Source organism: Salvia hispanica, chromosome 1 (genome assembly GCF_023119035.1).
Source record: "Salvia hispanica cultivar TCC Black 2014 chromosome 1, UniMelb_Shisp_WGS_1.0, whole genome shotgun sequence".
Classification (NCBI taxonomy): domain Eukaryota; kingdom Viridiplantae; phylum Streptophyta; class Magnoliopsida; order Lamiales; family Lamiaceae; genus Salvia; species Salvia hispanica.
Genome location: NC_062965.1, coordinates 26,531,315 through 26,549,051, shown reverse-complemented (window position 1 = coordinate 26,549,051; position 17,737 = coordinate 26,531,315). Strand labels below are relative to the sequence as shown.

Sequence of the window (17,737 nt, the reverse complement as noted above, 5' to 3'; positions counted from 1 at the left end):
TCTATCAATATCAGCATTTCGTGTAAAGGTTATCATCTGAACATAAATTTCATTATACTTTGGCAATATTTGGCTATTCTTGATTTGCTTAAGTTGGATGAAACGAAATCAATTTCAATATTGGATTTTTGAATTGCAAGAGATCGAGAATCCTCACCGATCCGATCCCGGACTTTCTTTGCAACATGTTTGACTTTCCGGCCACAGTGATTCCGAGATTGAAGATATCGAATTCCATTGAGAGCACGGGAGAAAGGGTTCCTATCAACTTGTTCCGACCGCCTTAATCCTAACGATGGTTTCATTAGATATCACTCAAGTAAGAGAGAGTTCCAGATTGTGAAGTTAGTAGATAAAATAAAAGTGGATAGTACTCTCTCTTTTAATAAATGGGAGTAGTTTACTTTTCTTATACCTATTGTCTACGTAGTTTGGCCCTAATTCGCACTATTAATACAATCAATAATAAAAGTAGCATTTATTGTGTTATTAATTATTATCATTATGAAATTCGTTATCATATAGTAACAAAAAAATAAACCAAAAAAGTCAGGGCAAAGAATTGAACAATTAACGCTGAAAGAGAAAAAAAATGGAGAAAAATAAATACTAACACTCTTCAGTAGCTTGAATTGAGATCTTCGTCTTCTTCCTCGCAAATTCCTATATTTTCCCTTTTTTCTGTGTATTGTTTCTACATATTTCGCATTTAATTCTCTCATACTAATTCTAATTTCATTTTTCCATTTCCTTTTACAAAGAGAACAAATCACCTATCGAGAAAGAGAGAGAGAGTTGGAAAAGGGGGGAGAGAGGGGGGAAATGGTGTTAAGAGGAGGCATTCAGTGCGATCTAATGTTGGCTAATGGAAGAAAAATACCAATGATTTTTGTGCTGTTGCTGCTGATTTTAGTGAGTGAAAACGGAGTGAGAGCGTCGATCCACGAGTATAAGAATGAAGCTTTCATCCCTCGTTTCAATTCCTTCTTCTTTCACGGCGGCAGTGAAGGGCTCTATGCTTCTAAGGTTCTCGACCCTCCCAAAAATACGCCCACTGATGATAATAGTAAACCCCTCAATGGAAAATCATTTATCAGGTTGAGCACTGTGCAAACTGAGTGTGAAAATACTGCATTAATTTGGGACCTTATTTTTTTGTTTTTGTGTTGACATTTTTGTTTAGAGTGATGTTATAGAGTTTTGTTACTAAGTATTTCATTAATTATTTGGTCACAATGAGAGAAGACATGGATGGAATGGTTTATCTTTATCTTTTGTTCTTGACTGTGTTATGAACTTGTGGTATATATAGGGAGAGCTCTATTGGTTCAAAGTGTCTGTGTTTCTCAATTTCTGTTTCGAAGGAGTGCACTGAGTTTTAAGGAATATAGGTTCACTATAGTATAACTACCGATTATTGTGGCGTGAAAAGTTAAGCCCCAAAACTCTTGTGGATGATCAATGTATAATGTAATAATCAGTCCGGTCCAAGGGAAATACTATGGAGCACATGTTTTATCTAAATTTTGCCTCTTAAGCTGAATTAGGCTAAAAACTTTCTTAGCTGTCGAGTCTTTTGCTGCAAATTTGACTGGAGGGAGGGGGATATGATCACCTCCATGTTATGTAACTTATGTCTTTTGGGCCAAAGCACTCCTTTCTTATTGAGCTAAATCATGATGCTTAATGAACTTTTCTATGAGTCCAATTTGGTATTTTGTAGTTGCTTAGCTTCTAATGGTTTTATAAGTTGCTTTCCTGAAATGTTGATAGCTGATCAGACGATAAATTTAGATTGACCTGTCTCACCTGTCCTCAAAATGTGAATCAGCATACATCAGTTGAGAATGAACTAGGCTTTTTTGCAATACAAAGATTGGCACAATCTGGAGTTTCCATTACTTGCTAGAGATATTTGATAGGGTGTATGCTATGCTGATAATATTGAAATTCCTACTGCCTAGTGTAGTAGTGTGTTGTTGTTTTTTCCTTTATGTTAGTCTTTGCCATCTTCACATTGTCGCTATTCGCCTGAACAATAAATTAAAGATTCTAATTGTGTGGATGGATTTGTTGGATACCAATGTTGTCTACATACAAAATTTTACTACTTATACAGCTCAATTGTATTCTACGCTGTCAATGCAAACATCCATGTGGGTGTCTATTGAGTTTCCTACGATGTTGGTGGAATGAAGTTTTATGGTGATATCAGGCACGGTTCTTTTTGTTTGTTGTCTAAAAAAGTTTAACTGTCACTTTATTGTATCCTGTTTTAGGTTTGAATCTGTCACGTTTAGGAGACCTACAGAGGTTGCCCAAAAGCAGAACGATTATCAGCAGAGTACTGGAGTGGTAGAGGCGATTATAGTTGAGGTTAAAGACAGTGATAAGATAGGAAGAGCATATATGAACTCCAACGCAATATGTTGCAATCGTACACTTGCGAAGGAAGGGGTCTGCAAGGTTGGTGAGGTCATTATCCGTAATTCTCCTGATAACCCGGAGTGGCCAAAGAGGCTTCAGGTTTCATTTGAGGGCATCAATGAAGAGGCTAAGATGGACATCCAAACTGTTGAGATTAACAAAACTGGTATGTACTTCCTATATTTTTTGGTCTGTGACCCAGAGCTGAGGGGCACATTAATCAGTGGAAGAACTGTCTGGAGAAACCCAGAAGGTTATCTGCCTGGGAAAATGGCACCAATGATGACATTTTATGGTTTTATGTCTCTTGCATACCTTATTCTTGGTCTCTTGTGGTTTCTGCGGTTTGTCCAACAGTGGAAAGATATAATTCAACTGCATTACCAAATCACTGCTGTGATTGGTCTAGGAATGTGTGAAATGGCTCTTTGGTACTTTGAATATGCAAACTTCAATGCCACTGGCAGCAGACCAATTGGGATTACGCTATGGGCAGTTACATTCACTGCTATAAAGAAAACAGTCTCCCGCCTTCTGCTGCTCGTGGTGTCAATGGGTTATGGTGTTATGAGACCAACCTTAGGAGGAATAACTGCCAAAGTAACTCTTCTCGGCATGGTTTATTTCATGGCATCAGAAGCGCTGGAGCTTGTTGAACACTTGGGAAATATCAATGACTTTGCTGGAAAAACCAGGCTCTTTTTGGTACTACCAGTAGCACTTCTAGATGCATGCTTTATCGTTTGGATATTTTCTTCATTATCCAAAACATTGGAGAAGCTCCAGGTTATTTTCTGTCTTCCTTTGTCAAATATGAGAACCATTTTTAAAATCTTCTTTCAAGGTTGTTGTTTTACTGTTAGTGGGAAGGATGTAGCAGTATACCTTGACCCTTTTCAATTGATGAATTAGTAATTTTTGTATCTTACCCCGATATGTGACATAATACATGTGAACCAATTGGTGTTTCGAGGATTATGCGTTTTTACCTGATCCTCGTGCCTGTAGAAATTAGGTTCTATTTAGAATGTCTGGGTTTTCCAATTTATGTGAAATTTAGAATCATCATTAAAATGTACCTGCTCAAAAACTACTTGGTATACCATGTTGATTTCCATTCTCTTACATTTTATGTTGGAATTTTGCTAGCCCTTTTTATTCTAGATATAGAAAAACACAAAGTGCTTAGATATTCTTTCTACTTACTTTATATTAGTGTGATTTGTCAGGAGCCCCTGCTTTATATCTCAAAGTATTTACTCACTCATAACTACTTAATAAAGTTTAACTCTGTGTTTGGGATCAGATACGGAGAAGCATGGCAAAGCTTGAGCTTTATAGAAAGTTCACCAATTCTCTGGCAATATCCATTCTGCTCTCGGTAGCTTGGATTGGCTACGAGGTAATTCTACACCCCTAGTATATATTTGCCCAAACTTTCTATCCTTTGCTTAGCTGCTGGTCGGTGTTTCTTACTTATATAGCTGTATCATACCATAAACTTATGGCTGTGGGTTTTACAATAAAATAACATTAAGCTGCCCTTTTTGTTAGCCCTCAGTTTCAACAAGAAGCTGTCTACGATCTTAGATACAGACAGCAAAAGAATTATAGAAGTTCCTTGCATTTGTTTCTGTGCTTAATTGCAAAAAATTGACATGACTTTTTGCTTGTCAGTTGTATTTCAATGCCAGTGACCCCCTTAGTGAATCGTGGCGAAGAGCGTGGATTATCCCAGCTTTCTGGACTTTGCTTGCCTTCATCTTGTTGGTAGTCATATGCATCCTTTTTGCCCCTTCTAATAACCCTACCAGGTAACTTCTATATATTCTTGTTGGCTTTCTAACTCTAATTCAATTGATTCCATCAATGTCACTTTCTTCCACAATGATACTGAAATTTATCCTGATTTGTGCCTAGTCTTGGCCCGAGGTATATTGTTGACTGGCATTTGTAGTGCAGGCATGGAATTTGATAGTTGACTTAGAACATGACTAACTACTATTAGTTGCATTAATGATTTCAAATAACATGGAATTAATATATTTGGCCGTGTTGTCAATTAGTTGATCGCTTCTTGCAAAGAAACCAAACTTCAAGTTTTGCTAATGTATCGAGTTTTGTGAGGACGACTAAGTTGTTTGACCCGGTGATGCCAAATGCAATAACTTCACAAGTGCAAGAACTTGTGCATCATTTAACCAAATGTATAAAAAGCAATCTGGCTGAATCATATGTTGAGTTGACACTCTTGATCAGTTCACAATAGTAGGCCAAGGCTTGGAAGCTATTGAATAGTTGAATTGATTAGTACATGATTGTGATCTAATCTCTGTGAACCAATTGAATTCTTGTAGGTATGCACATGAGACTGGTGAAGACGACGAAGAAGGCATATCACTGACCGGTGCTGGAGTCGTAGTGGGTGGAGAGTTGGCATCGAAAGTTGAAAGGAAAGAAAGGAAGGCGTCGATCACATCGGATCATGTTTTCGGTTTAGGGGAAGATGTTGAGGAAGACAAAAGAGAATGATGATGGCAGCTTATGGTTATATGTGCATATACCTACAACAAAACATCCACTCTCTGTAAACACTACTCAACTAACTGAATTTATACAATCTAATAAACTTTGCAAACAAAAATTCCTTATCTTGTGTTTTTTTTTTTTCTGAAAGTTTATAATGGGTCTTTTCTGTCAACCAAAAATGTGGTGTAAAACAGTGAAGATGTTCTTTTTTTTATAATTACCAAGAGTATTCACCGGTGGGGCCAGTAATTATTCCCCGCGCTGATTTGTAGGTACTTCTTCAATGGGCGAGACAATTGGCCCAAAGATTTAAGGCTACTCTGGGTTATTTTTTGATAAATATACAAACTTTGAATAATTTTTAGTTTTTCTCTTAGAACTTTTATTTTGAATATAAAAATATAGAATTTTGATTTTCTCTTATTTTTCCATGAAATTAACTTTTCTTTAAATTGAAGCTGACGTGTTCGTTAGCCTATCAATTAAAACCGCTTGACCCAAAAAATCGATTTAGTAATAAATTAAGCTCTATTTTTCATTACTTCTATACTAAGATTTACTAATTTCTCATGTATTCATTAATAATAGGGGCCCAATTCACGCGTCTCGATTTATATATACCACCTTTTCATTTACACTAGTTTTCACATGAATCCCATAAAAATCTTATCTAGATCTACAAGAACTTCACAAGGAAAATAGCTCACTTTGAGAAAAAAACTAGGTAAGTTCATACTACTTTTTTCTCTTATGTGTCTAAACAAAATGAGTTTATTGCTATTGTTTTGTGATGGTTAGGTTGATTTTGAAGCAAAAATGGGACATCACCACCACGACCACCACAGCCACCACGGCCATGAAAATCCACTGGTGGCTTGTTGTTGCTGCCCTTGCATCCTAGTTGCATCCGTGTTCAAAATGATCGGACAGTGCGTGTTCGTCGCATGCTATCCTTTGCTTCGGTGCTTCGGTTTCGATGAGCACGGCCACCACCACCACCACCACGGCCATCACCAACATTTTTACTGATTATCTTTACTATGTTGATGTTTAAGATGATGTTTGCTACAATATTTCATATTTGATTATGTTAGGTTTATGAAAGTTTTCTTTGTTTGATTGTGGAGAAAACAAAAGAGATCACTTGTTTCCATTACTTAATTATTTGTTTCTTTACTTGTTTCCATCACTCAATTATTTGTTTCTTTACTTGTTTCTTGCATCCTTGTGTTTGCTGGCATCTTCATTGTACCTACCAAAATATAATTAGAATTTGAGCTTTTGTTAGGTAAGGTCACCAACTAACCAGTTGGGTTGACTATTTTCTTTTTTTTTAAATAATCAATAATAGTTTCTCATCTATTCTTGTGGCCAGCTATAAAATTTTCGATTGTCTGCTTGTTTTTATCACTACAATCTATCAACCATGCAAACAAAATCATCACTTCTAATTGAATGGTAAAATAGAAAACAAAATAGACAATATAACTCTTTGGACATCAAAGATTTGAACAAATAGGACTTATATGGGGCATTCCAACTATGCTGCCTACTAGACTACCACTATTTGATGCTTCCGTTAGGAATGGAGGACGAGCACGGTCCAGAAGAAGTCACGAACGGGATACCATCAAACGTCGTGACACCCTTTTCACCAGTGAAAAGATTCTGCACCCGCAAGATTCTGAACCCCTACAGTTTTCGACATTAACGTAACACATTCCCCAAGTTTTGCACCATCTGCAGCAATCAGAGGCTCTGCAACTGTATGATCTTTACTTGAAGCACATAAGAGCTGCAGGTTTAACAGAATTCCCAACATGTTGATATCAACTTATAACAGAATCATGAATTGCTGGTAAACTACAGAGGAGCAAATGAAGAATCAAATTACTGCAGAGAAGCATTCTACAACAAAAATATATCACTAGAAGTGCAAGAAAACCATCAAGAATCCAACAAATTGCAGATGGCTTTGAATTACTCACAGGGGTCACAAATTCAGCCTTCTCTACAACAATCATACCCAATATTGGCGCAACGTCCTCCTGATTCTGCACTTCGAACAAATGCTCCTTAGAAAATGCAAAGACCTATGTTTATAGAATATAGACTTTTCTCACCTGGATGTAAGCAAACCACCTCAACAAATGTGGCAACCTTGCGATATCTGAACTTGAAAAGCACTTCTACAGCCACAAACGTCGGAAAACCATGTAAACGAACAACTACAACAATTTGCTCGATTAACATCCAGCTATCCTCATTCTAGTAACGCTATCTATGCAAAAACATTCTCAATTCTTATGCGTTCACTAGCTAACAGATCATCATCGATACGATATCCTTAATACCGGCCTCGATCAATGAGCACGCACAATACGGAGAAAGCATACCACAAAGGAGTGTAATTCCGCGTAGAGAAAGACATCGGCAAGGCATGGTTTGTGTCCATCGCCAAGTATAACAGACCGCGCAACCCACTCTTCGTCCAACTCCTCAAGCGCCTTGAGCTGCACATCATCAGCACGTGGATTCTTGAAGAAAGGAGCAAAATCTAGCCATTTCAGTATCTGCCACCACCAAATTACAACTTTCAATTTACAGAAAACGTTGATTCTTGAAAGAACCTCATTAATACATGAAAATTGAAATACCACATTTGTCATTTGATTCAATACCCCATCATTTAGGGCGCTAATCAGCTTCTCCATGTCACATACCAATGGACTCTGCAAGAATCAGTGGGAACATAACTCACAATTAATGCCTCAAATTCTCTTTTTTCATTGAATAACTCAATTTTAAAGGAAAGAATGGATACACGGTTTGGAATCAAAATTGAAAATTGAAGGGTTACTTGTTTAGCTAAGTGATAGGGTATGAGCTAACTCCGCCGTAAGAACACACGCACTCACACCCAGAAAACAGAGTAATGCGAGTAAATGTACGTAACTTGAGAATTTAAGGGGAATGAGCAGTATATTAATAAGAACTCAGAAATTAACAACGATACAAATGGAAGACGAAAGCTAAATCCCTTGGATCACGATCCTTAGGCCAATAACAATCACACAGCTAGCATGCTTAACAAAACGGTGGTCCCCTCTATAAATTTATAGATCATCTTGCCGTCTGCTCCCCATCCTCTCTCCGTCCATAACGATCAACGCCGTCACCTTTCATCACAGCACACGCCTTACTTCTTCTCAGCACACGCCTCCCTCACTTTTCAGGACCACACGTCCTTCTAGAATGCCAGCTCGGATGCTCCTTGTACCTATTATTCTCCACACTTATTTTCCACGTACTCCTATAATCAAGATGCATGCGATCACACATCCCCCTTCAGCAATGCATGCATCACTAAGAGCTTGTTGATCACATTGAACATATCTAGCATTGAATTATCCAAATCATCCGATGCCATAACTCGCAGAAAATGAATCTTCAACTGCAGCTGATGAAAGTAGTTTCTATGGTTCTTGAATTCTTGAAATTTGGCGCTTCTTTTAAATGGGGGGAAATAAAATGGAAATGCTTCTTTTATTTATAGTTTATTGTAAGGACTTGTTTGTTTGCTAAAAGGAATTGAGAGAAATACAATAGAATCACCACTTCTAATTCAAAGGTAGAGTAGAAAACAAAATAGACAATAGTGTATAGTATAACTTTCAGACAAAGATTTGATAAGCACAGTATCAAACAAGGGCTGCAGAATAGGACTTAAGTTTATACAAAGCAATTCAACAAGCTAGCAATGCTGTGTCTAATGATTCTGGAGAATAGGATAGAGAACTCGTCACTATTTGATGCTTCCGTTGGGAATGGAGGACGAACACGGTCCAGAAGAAGTCATAAATGGGATGCCTTTGAACGTCGCGACACCCTTTTCATCGGTGAAAAGATTCTGCACACACAAGAATGTTATAGAAAGTTTGCCAATTAGGTAGCAGAATTTGCACATATGAGTTCTCAATTCTCATCAATTATTGTGCGTGCATGCACTGTAACAGAATCAACAGGGATAACATACCGGAGTTATCTTGTCCAACTGCTTCTTTTTGGGGTTTAAAACCTCCTCTGGCTTGCCGTCAAGTCTGCGTACAAAGATCTTTTTTTGTTAATATTTATGACCATGTCAAACAACAATTTTTTAGGAAATACATAACAAATAAAAATCCAACATATAAAGAGGCAATGGAGAATGTTACAAAGCCATGGTTGGAATTTAGATGGAACATTTAAGCCAGAAATTGTAAGATAATCAGCCCAAACAGTGATAGACATTACCCCAAAAATGTAACACATTCCCCAACTTTAGCACCATCGGGAGCAATAAGAGGCTCTACAACTGTATGATCTTTACTTGAAGCACACAAAACCTGCAGGTTAAATGCAATGAGATATAACTAATTGCAGACAACAATGCCCAACATGCTGAAATCAACTTATAATTTAAAGCATAAGCTGGCATAACATCCATGCATACAGTAGTGTACTACCATTGTGTGTGACAATGGCACAAATGACATCAACCAATGCATGGAGTAAGAAACAGCAATAAAAAAGAAGGGTACAGAAAAATGTGAGAGCAATAAGATGAAGTGTACCAGTCCCTCAGACATCACATCTCGTAATTTCCCTGGTTTTACATTTGTTATAAGCACCACCCGGCGGTTCTGGGCAAAGGAATACAGTAGACAGATGAGTGAAAAATTATACTACACGTAAAGAACAGCTCACTTTACATTTAGAAGGACCAAAGCTATTTAACGTTTCTTACCGTTAATTCTTCAGGGGTGCAGAACTTTGCAAGGCCACTAACAACCTGACGACATTTTGCTTCTCCAACATCTATCTCTTCAACCAACAAACTGCATTACATACAAAAATCACAGAGAACAGTTTTTAGTTGGGACCTCAAAACCCAGAGGAAATACTAATCCCTTTTTAAAGCCAAACAATTTTTGGAAGGAAAAAAGACAGAGCAAGAGACCAAGTATTGGTGAATGAATTATACAAACAAACTGGATACAGCAAATAAATCCATCCGACATGTACAAACAACTCCCAGAATAGCTTGAGGCGCACTTAATTTGTGAGACAAACAGTCATCTTACCTGTCAGCTGATGGATGTTTCCATGCTTTACGAATGTGGCCAATCTGGATTTTCAGCAAACTAACACTAAGTTCTTCATCTTTTTTCTCCACCTCTTTTTCGGGAAGTTTCTTCTTTACTTGGCTAGTCTGACTCTCTTCAACTTTTTTCTTTTGTTTGTAAAAGAAATAAAGGAGCAATATTCAATGTGCAGTACTAATATTGATGGTACATAAAAAATTTTCAAGTAAGAATCTCAATTAAAATGCTTTTCAGAAGCAGAACATAAGTAAAAGCTTTTGTTCTTTACTCTACAACAAGATGAGTAGCTCTAGACTTGCACCCATATCATCATGATGGGAGTTGCTTCGCTTATATGAATTCATATATTTAAGATGCCAAAGCATGAAAGTACATATGAAGTCTAAATGCTTACAGTATCAGCAGTCTTCTTTCCTTTAGAGACAGTCTCTGACTTTCCAGCCTCTTTTGTCTCTTGAGCAATTTTCTTTGGAGTGGAATCTTCGACCGGTTTTACAGGTTTTGAAACAGGTTTTGAAACCTGCAGGAGGTTGTTCGGAAATAAATGCATCAATCTTTAAGCTGATGCTTGTTTGCCGGACAGTTAATCAACATAAAGCAGGTAATAACTTTGAATAATGGTATGCAGAAGTGCTGCCAGCAAGGAAAACCAACAGCTTAATAGGCTAACAGGAGATGGTTAATCACCAAACATGAGAATGGATGCAGTTCTCTGGCATGTCAAAGCCAAAGTTGTTAAGGGGACTCTATTTTCATATTTTACTGTGGCCCCTCTCTGAGTTTTATGGTCTCTTACAACAGGAACACACAGTCACCAATTTGAAATTCACATGTCTCATATTGGTGATATTACAAACAATCCAGTTGCCTACCTCTCACTCCATGCTACATTCTTCTGAGTTTATCATATTACTGTACCTAGAGCTTAAACTTTCAGATAAAATATTACGTTCTGAATGTAGTTGATTGATTTTGTCTTGACGGTAAATAGAGATGCGATAATAGCGTAAAAAATTTCCACTAATGATGTCAACCCATGTCCACCACCCCATCCTCCCAATTCCGAATTTATCCAGCTGCCTTCATACAGTAGACAAATTTCCTTACAGATACATTTGGCAAAAAATAAGTATCTTTATATGTAACTATGAAACCTATTAATTTGCAAGAACCCAAAAAAATGCAATTGACCTTAAATTACTCACAGGGGGCACGAATTCAGCCTTCTCTACAACAATCTTATCCAATATTGGAGCAATATCATCCTGATTCTGCACTTCAAAAAAACTGATCATCAGTGAAACTGCATAGTGTGGTGTGATGCAATCTATTTAGTTTGCATGGATCTTATACATCTACATATTAAGCACCTACAAAGTGACAGTCCACAGTGAAAAGCAGCTGATGCAGCACATTAAAAAAGACTTAATTTTTTAATGTATTTTGGTTATGTTATTTTTATTATTATAGAAAGAACACATTATCAATATTTCTTGCATATCAGATTTCTCAGAAAGAGATTTGAACTTCAAAGAAAATGCAAAAACCTATGTTTACAAGATACACGTTTCTTACCTGGATGTAATCAACCCACCTCAACAAATGTGGCAACCTTGCTTTATCTGAACTTGAAAGGCGATTCTAAAGCAACAAGCAATGGAAAATCATCAGAAAATTAGGTAAAAGAACAACTAGAACAATTTTCCCCATCCACTTCTACAATCCAATGAGCATAATTAGTATCACTCGATTACTTCTCAGCAATAATTGTTCTAGTAATACTATATAAGCAAAACATGCTCAATTCTTCTGTATTTTCTCTGCTCACTAGTTAATAGTTAACCATTGATACGATATTACTATATCTTTAATACCAGACTCAGTCAATCCAATGAGCATAATCAGCATCTCTCAGCAATCTTATTTCTAGCAGCATTATCTATGCAAAACATTCTCAATTCTTCTGTATTATCTCTGCTCGTTAGTTAATACAATACGTTATCGACAATTAAGCAGTTACGCTATCTCACGCACAAGAGTGGCACCATCATGGAAAAAAGCATACCACAGATGAATGTGCCGTGGCATAGAGATACACATCAGCAAAAGATAGTTTAAGTCCATCACCAAGTATTACGGACTTGGTAGCCAACTCTTCATTCAACTCCTCAAGCGCCTTGAGCTGCACATCAGCAGTTGGATTCTTGGAGAAATGAGCAAATTCTAACCATTTCAGTATCTGCCACCACCAAATTACAACTTTCAATTTACAGAAAACGTTGATTCCTAGAAAGAACATGCACACAAACATTAATGCTTGAAATACCTCATTTCTCTTGGGATGCCAATCTTTTGACGGGCCCAACAGCTTCTCCACGTCACTTACCAATGGACTCTGCAATAATCAGTGAAAACACAACTAACAATTAATGCTGAATTTCTCGCAACACTGAAATTTGAAAGGAAATAAAGAAATACACAATTTGAAACTAAAATTAAAAATTGAAGTGTTACATCTTTAGCTCCGAGCTTATATATCACAGTGAGCATATCTCGAATTGCAGCATCCGTTGTTGGCGATGCCATAACTCGGTTTCCTTGCAGAAAAATTGAATCTTCAAGGGTTTCAACTGGCAGGTGATGAAAATTGAGCACTCAAGTTTCTTCTAGGGTTCTTCCTGAGGATGGTGTGAATTGGGCCTTTAGCCCACTTTCTACTTTTATTTGTTTTTAAAATTTATTTCACTTTAATTTTCTAAAATGATGACGTCACTATCCGATTTCATTTTGATAGTATTTTAATTTAATTTTGTTAGTTATTTCGTTACCGTATTATTACCATTTGTATCTCAATCATCAATTGACTGTTAGTAACGACAGCACAAATACACACACACATTATAGTACATTATTATCTATATAATTAAAAGGTCTAAATAGGAGTAATAAAATTAATAAGCGGATCAGATAGGAAATATTTTACCCCTACAATTAAACTATCTATGGTCTTGAAAATTAAACGCTTCCGAAATGATTAATATCGTGTTAAATATTGATAATGTAAGTTAACCTAAAGTAAAACATTACTGTAATACTCCCTCCGTCCTACATTTGGAGTCATTTATTGTTATGGCTCGTATTTGAAGAAAGAGTTGAAGTATGTAATAAATGAAGTGAGATGGTAGAGTGTGTAATAAATGAAGTGAGATGATGGAGTTGGTTGAAGGTGGGTCCCTTTTGACTTTTGATTTTTGTTTTGATTTATTTTAATGTAGATAATGACATTTTTATATAATTTTAATAAAGAATGGGGTAAAATTGTATGACCTAATATGGAAAATTCTAAAAGTGACTCTTAAACTGGGACGGACTTTTATGGCAAAAAGTGACTCTTAATTTGGGACGGAGGGAGTATATATTACTAATATATATTGTAAATATCGATACGGTTCATTTTAACCTAAAGTAAAACATTATTTGTAATTAATTTTAAAGAAAAAATATTTTTTATGAAAATGCTAAAATAATACTATAATAGGATGGATATAGGAGGAGAAAATTTAACTTACAACTATTTCAGAAGCGTTAAATATTAATCACGATATTAATATTAATATATTACAGTATTACCCCTAAAATTAACCGTATCGATACTAATATATATTGTAAATATCGATACGGTTAACTTACAATATTGATACGGTTATTTTTTCTGTAATACTGTAAATATCGATAAGGTTAAAATTAAGCTTTAAATATATCAAGATCAAAATCCATCTATTAATTTTACCCCTACAATAAGAGCAGAGCAAATACTGTATTATATATTACTAATAAAAAATGATTAATATCGTGTTATTGGAAATTAGAAGGATTTGCATTTACTTTAATACTCTTTTTGGCAGATATTTTAAAGAAAGAATTCAGAAGAGGAAATAAGCTATAAAAAGAAAATTTTCTGCTGCCTATTAATTGAAATTAGAATTCACTCTATCCATGCACCAGCTGTCGATATCATATCAGATATAGTCATATGGTTGTGGCCTTGTGGGAAATCATAGCAAGTTATTGTCAATTTTTGTAGAAAATTCAAATATGATCTTTTTCGTAAATTGTGCTCAAATTGGCTGAAAATATATGTACTATTAAATTTGATCTTTCAAAATTTTGTTTTAAACTTCATATATCTTAATATATTTACCACTAGTAGTATCTAAGAAAACAATTTATTGTAAAGTATGTTTACCTAATTGGAAAGCTTGATTTATCCAATAAAGGTATAATTGGAAAATCAAAATATATACTCCGGTCAATTTCAAGTTTGATCTCTCATTCATCTTACCACTAATTACATTTTATGTAAATAGTATTGTATATAAGTAACTGATACACCAGTGTGTTATGTACAAGACAAAAGATTTTTGAATAATGAAGATATATTAACTTAAAATAAAGAATATAGAGTAAATAAGTATAAAAATATATTTACAGATAAGAACTAATTAAAATAAGTATTTGTAATATTACAACAACAACAAAAAAAATATTTGTACAATTGTAATTCTCTCAACCCACTCTAAAAAAACATTTCATATTTTACCGGATGATTGTATACTATTTTAATATTTGATATGAGTACACTATAAAATAAAAGAAATAACAAAAGAGGAGATGTGTGGATGAAATAGAATAAGACATACAAATAAAGAAAAATGTAATACTACTATTTACAAAAGAATAAAAAAAAAAGCAAACTATTTGAAGGAATAAATAATTCACCAATTTCGATTAACAAAATCAACTCAATTATAACTATGTGTACTTCTAGTAATTTAAATATAAATATTTTTATAAGTAATTTCAACATATTTAATTAAGCTAATATACTGTTATATATAAAATTGTAGTATATTACTATACACAACAACAATTAATGTTATGCAATATTGTTCTTTTTTTTGATAATGATATTAATTTTGTTTCACTTTATATCATTATTTATTGGTGTTTCATAATTACTTGGTCTAGCCATATTTGAATTCAATATAAATATATTTCAAAATTTTGAGAAGTAAAAAGAATAGAAATATGAGTAAATAAAAAACAATTCAATCTATACAACACTTAAATATAATAACTTAATTCAAAAAAATAATTCAAAAAATGTAAAGTCCAATAAAAATGTATAATTTTATCTTCCCTCTTGAGTTAAAAATTTATACACCACTTGAATTAAAACTATATTTTATTAATAAAAATGTACACCTACTATAAATTGCATAATTTTATAGTACCATTATTTGAAATCAAAATTATAATCCAAAAAAAGCCCACTAAATATATTAGATTAGTAAGATAAGATAAGATATTTAAATACTTATGAACGTAGTACTACTTGAAGCGAGATTTTAACGATTTTTTTTTTTTTTATGTTTATCAATCTTTGAACTCCGCTCTATAATTGGTGGTATACATTTTATCTTCCCTCTTGAGTTAAAGTAACACCAAATCTTTTTAAAAAATGTTAGTATGATGCAATATTGTTCTTGGTTTGATATTGATATTAATTTTGTTTTGTTTTTTATCATTATTATTTTGTAGTATTTTATATTTATTATTTGGTTTAGCCAAATTTAATTTCAATACTTGATAATATATTTACATTCCACAAATATTTTGAAAAGTCTAAATAGAGAAATATGAGTAATCAAAGACAAATCAATTCTATCTATATACTATGAATTTAATAACTTAGTAAAAAGACTTAAAATATTCATTTTCCCTCTTGAGTAGAAGTAACACCAAGTGTACGATCTAATATGGTTAATTCTTCTTTTGTTCTAGGCTTGTAATTGCATTCCATCTTAATGAAGGAGAATAGATTTGTTCCCAGTTAGGGAGTGACGCATAAAGGTTATGCGTCACTCTTAATGAAACGCATAAAGGAGATGCGTCTTTATTGAAAGACGCATAACGATGATGCGTCGTTAAAGTGAAAACGCATAAAATATTGCGTTTTACAAAGACGCATAACCCTTATGCGTCTTTCAGTAATGACGCATATAGGTTATGCGTCTTTCCCTTATGACGCATATAGATTATGCGTCTTTCGTTAATGACGCATATACGTTATGCGTCTTTCAGTCGGGTTTTAAAGGGCAGAAGGCGCAAACAGAACAGAAGCAGAAGCAAGGAGTCACGGGTTGGCGATTTCCGCCGTTTTTCGACGATTTCGGTCGATTTTCAGCATTTTCTTCATAAGTACCGGTAATTGTACTTCAATTTAGCTACATTCATCTTTATTCATGTTTATTTTGCTTTCATTTGTTAGTTTTACCCAATTTTTTAAATTAGGGCTTATAGGAAAAATGTCCCTAATTGTTGTTTTTGGAAAATGTTATTGATGCAGAAATCATGCAAGTATTTGTGAGTTTGTATTGGGGTGGTAGAGTAGTTCAACTACCCCATATGGGTATTGGTTATGATCCACCTCGTGCGAGGAGCTCCATCGTATTAAATTCGTGTGTTTCCTATTCTGAATTGGTTGCAATGATATGTGATGCGATGAGAATAGATATGAACCAACACACTATTGAATTATTGTGGAGACAATGTATAATCTTTGCTTCCGGTATGAGTTATACATGTTCTGTGATTTGCAATGATGAAAGTGTAATGTTTATGTTCAACAATGCTCAAAATTCAAGTGGGTGTATTGAATTATTTGTTGAGTATTCACCTGTGAGAAGTTCAGAAATCCCACCAGTTGTTGATTGTGGTATTGGATCATCTGCGAGGGTTGAACTTTTGAGCTCAGACTGTGGTATTGGATCATCTGCTAGGGGTGAACATATGAACTTTGATCATAGTATGAATGAGCAGAGAGATGTTGTAGATGCTGTTGATGTTGGTGTTGGATTGAATGATGAGGTAGATGTTGTAGATGTTCTTAATGAGCCAACAGCATTATCTGAGACTGAGCCAGAACCCGATCTCTGTGATGGTGATGGTTCTTCTGATGATGGTGATGGTTCTTCTGATGATGAGATAATACCTTGTAAACCTGTTGTACAAGGTGAACAACCACTTCCAGAGTACAACACTAGGGGGTTGAAATTCTTTCGCAAATTACCAAGTGGTCCTTCTGGAGTATCTGATGATGTTGTTGATAATGAACATAGCAATTTGTATTGGGATGAGAAAGAGCCGCATCGGATTGTGTTGGGAACAAAATTTGATTCCAAGCTTCATGTGAAGACTGCTATAACTATGTGGAGTTTGTGGCAGGAAAAACAGTTTAAGGTCGTCGAGAGCAAATTAAGAAGGTGGCATGCCGTATGCAAATTTCCAGCAGGAACGACAGCAACAGGTATAGGCATCATCAGCACCACCGACGCTGAAAAAGCGAGGGAATGTAAGTGGGAGGTTTCAGTTACACAAAGGGCTCATGACGATATGTGGGAAGTTAGAAAGTGGATGGGTCGACATACTTGTGTAGGCCATCGTGCTAACAGAGATCATGCTAACTTCTCATCGGCAATGATTGCTCTGTGTATTCGACATCATGTGCGACAATGTGCCGATTTCAAGGTCTTCTCAATAATAGCTGATATTCAAGACAGATTTGGTGTGTCAAT

At 35.1% G+C, this 17,737-nt stretch overlaps 4 protein-coding genes across 4 annotated transcripts in view; 2 read left to right on the top strand and 2 right to left on the bottom strand.

Annotated features, from left to right (window-relative positions):
- The first annotated feature begins 559 nt into the window (after window positions 1–559).
- LOC125200878 (transmembrane protein 87B) lies at window positions 560–6,132 on the top strand. Its single transcript, XM_048098691.1, has 6 exons — window positions 560–1,097; window positions 2,280–3,213; window positions 3,734–3,829; window positions 4,105–4,241; window positions 4,785–5,680; window positions 5,755–6,132. The coding sequence occupies exons 1-5, from the start codon at window positions 823–825 to the stop codon at window positions 4,957–4,959; spliced, it is 1,617 nt and encodes a 538-aa protein (XP_047954648.1). The 5' UTR covers window positions 560–822; the 3' UTR covers window positions 4,960–5,680; window positions 5,755–6,132.
- A 260-nt stretch (window positions 6,133–6,392) lies between these two features.
- On the bottom strand, window positions 6,393–8,465 carry LOC125201990. Its single transcript, XM_048100299.1, has 6 exons — window positions 7,817–8,465; window positions 7,614–7,688; window positions 7,353–7,529; window positions 7,080–7,145; window positions 6,945–7,010; window positions 6,393–6,751 (listed from the first exon to the last, which is right to left on the bottom strand). The coding sequence occupies exons 2-6, from the start codon at window positions 7,668–7,670 to the stop codon at window positions 6,608–6,610; spliced, it is 510 nt and encodes a 169-aa protein (XP_047956256.1). The 5' UTR covers window positions 7,671–7,688; window positions 7,817–8,465; the 3' UTR covers window positions 6,393–6,607.
- Window positions 8,466–8,557: 92 nt separating this feature from the next.
- On the bottom strand, window positions 8,558–12,794 carry LOC125201988 (aminoacyl tRNA synthase complex-interacting multifunctional protein 1-like). The gene is made up of 12 exons (XM_048100298.1): window positions 12,615–12,794; window positions 12,427–12,495; window positions 12,166–12,339; window positions 11,676–11,741; window positions 11,306–11,371; window positions 10,495–10,620; window positions 10,080–10,228; window positions 9,743–9,833; window positions 9,570–9,638; window positions 9,250–9,341; window positions 8,993–9,056; window positions 8,558–8,866 (listed from the first exon to the last, which is right to left on the bottom strand). The coding sequence occupies exons 1-12, from the start codon at window positions 12,684–12,686 to the stop codon at window positions 8,762–8,764; spliced, it is 1,143 nt and encodes a 380-aa protein (XP_047956255.1). The 5' UTR covers window positions 12,687–12,794; the 3' UTR covers window positions 8,558–8,761.
- A 3,981-nt stretch (window positions 12,795–16,775) lies between these two features.
- LOC125192591 overlaps window positions 16,776–17,737 on the top strand; it is a 4,605-nt gene continuing 3,643 nt past the window's right edge. The window contains exon 1 of the mRNA XM_048090216.1: window positions 16,776–17,727. Coding sequence (XP_047946173.1) covers window positions 16,776–17,727 — 952 coding nt within the window. The remainder of the gene's footprint in view (window positions 17,728–17,737) is intronic.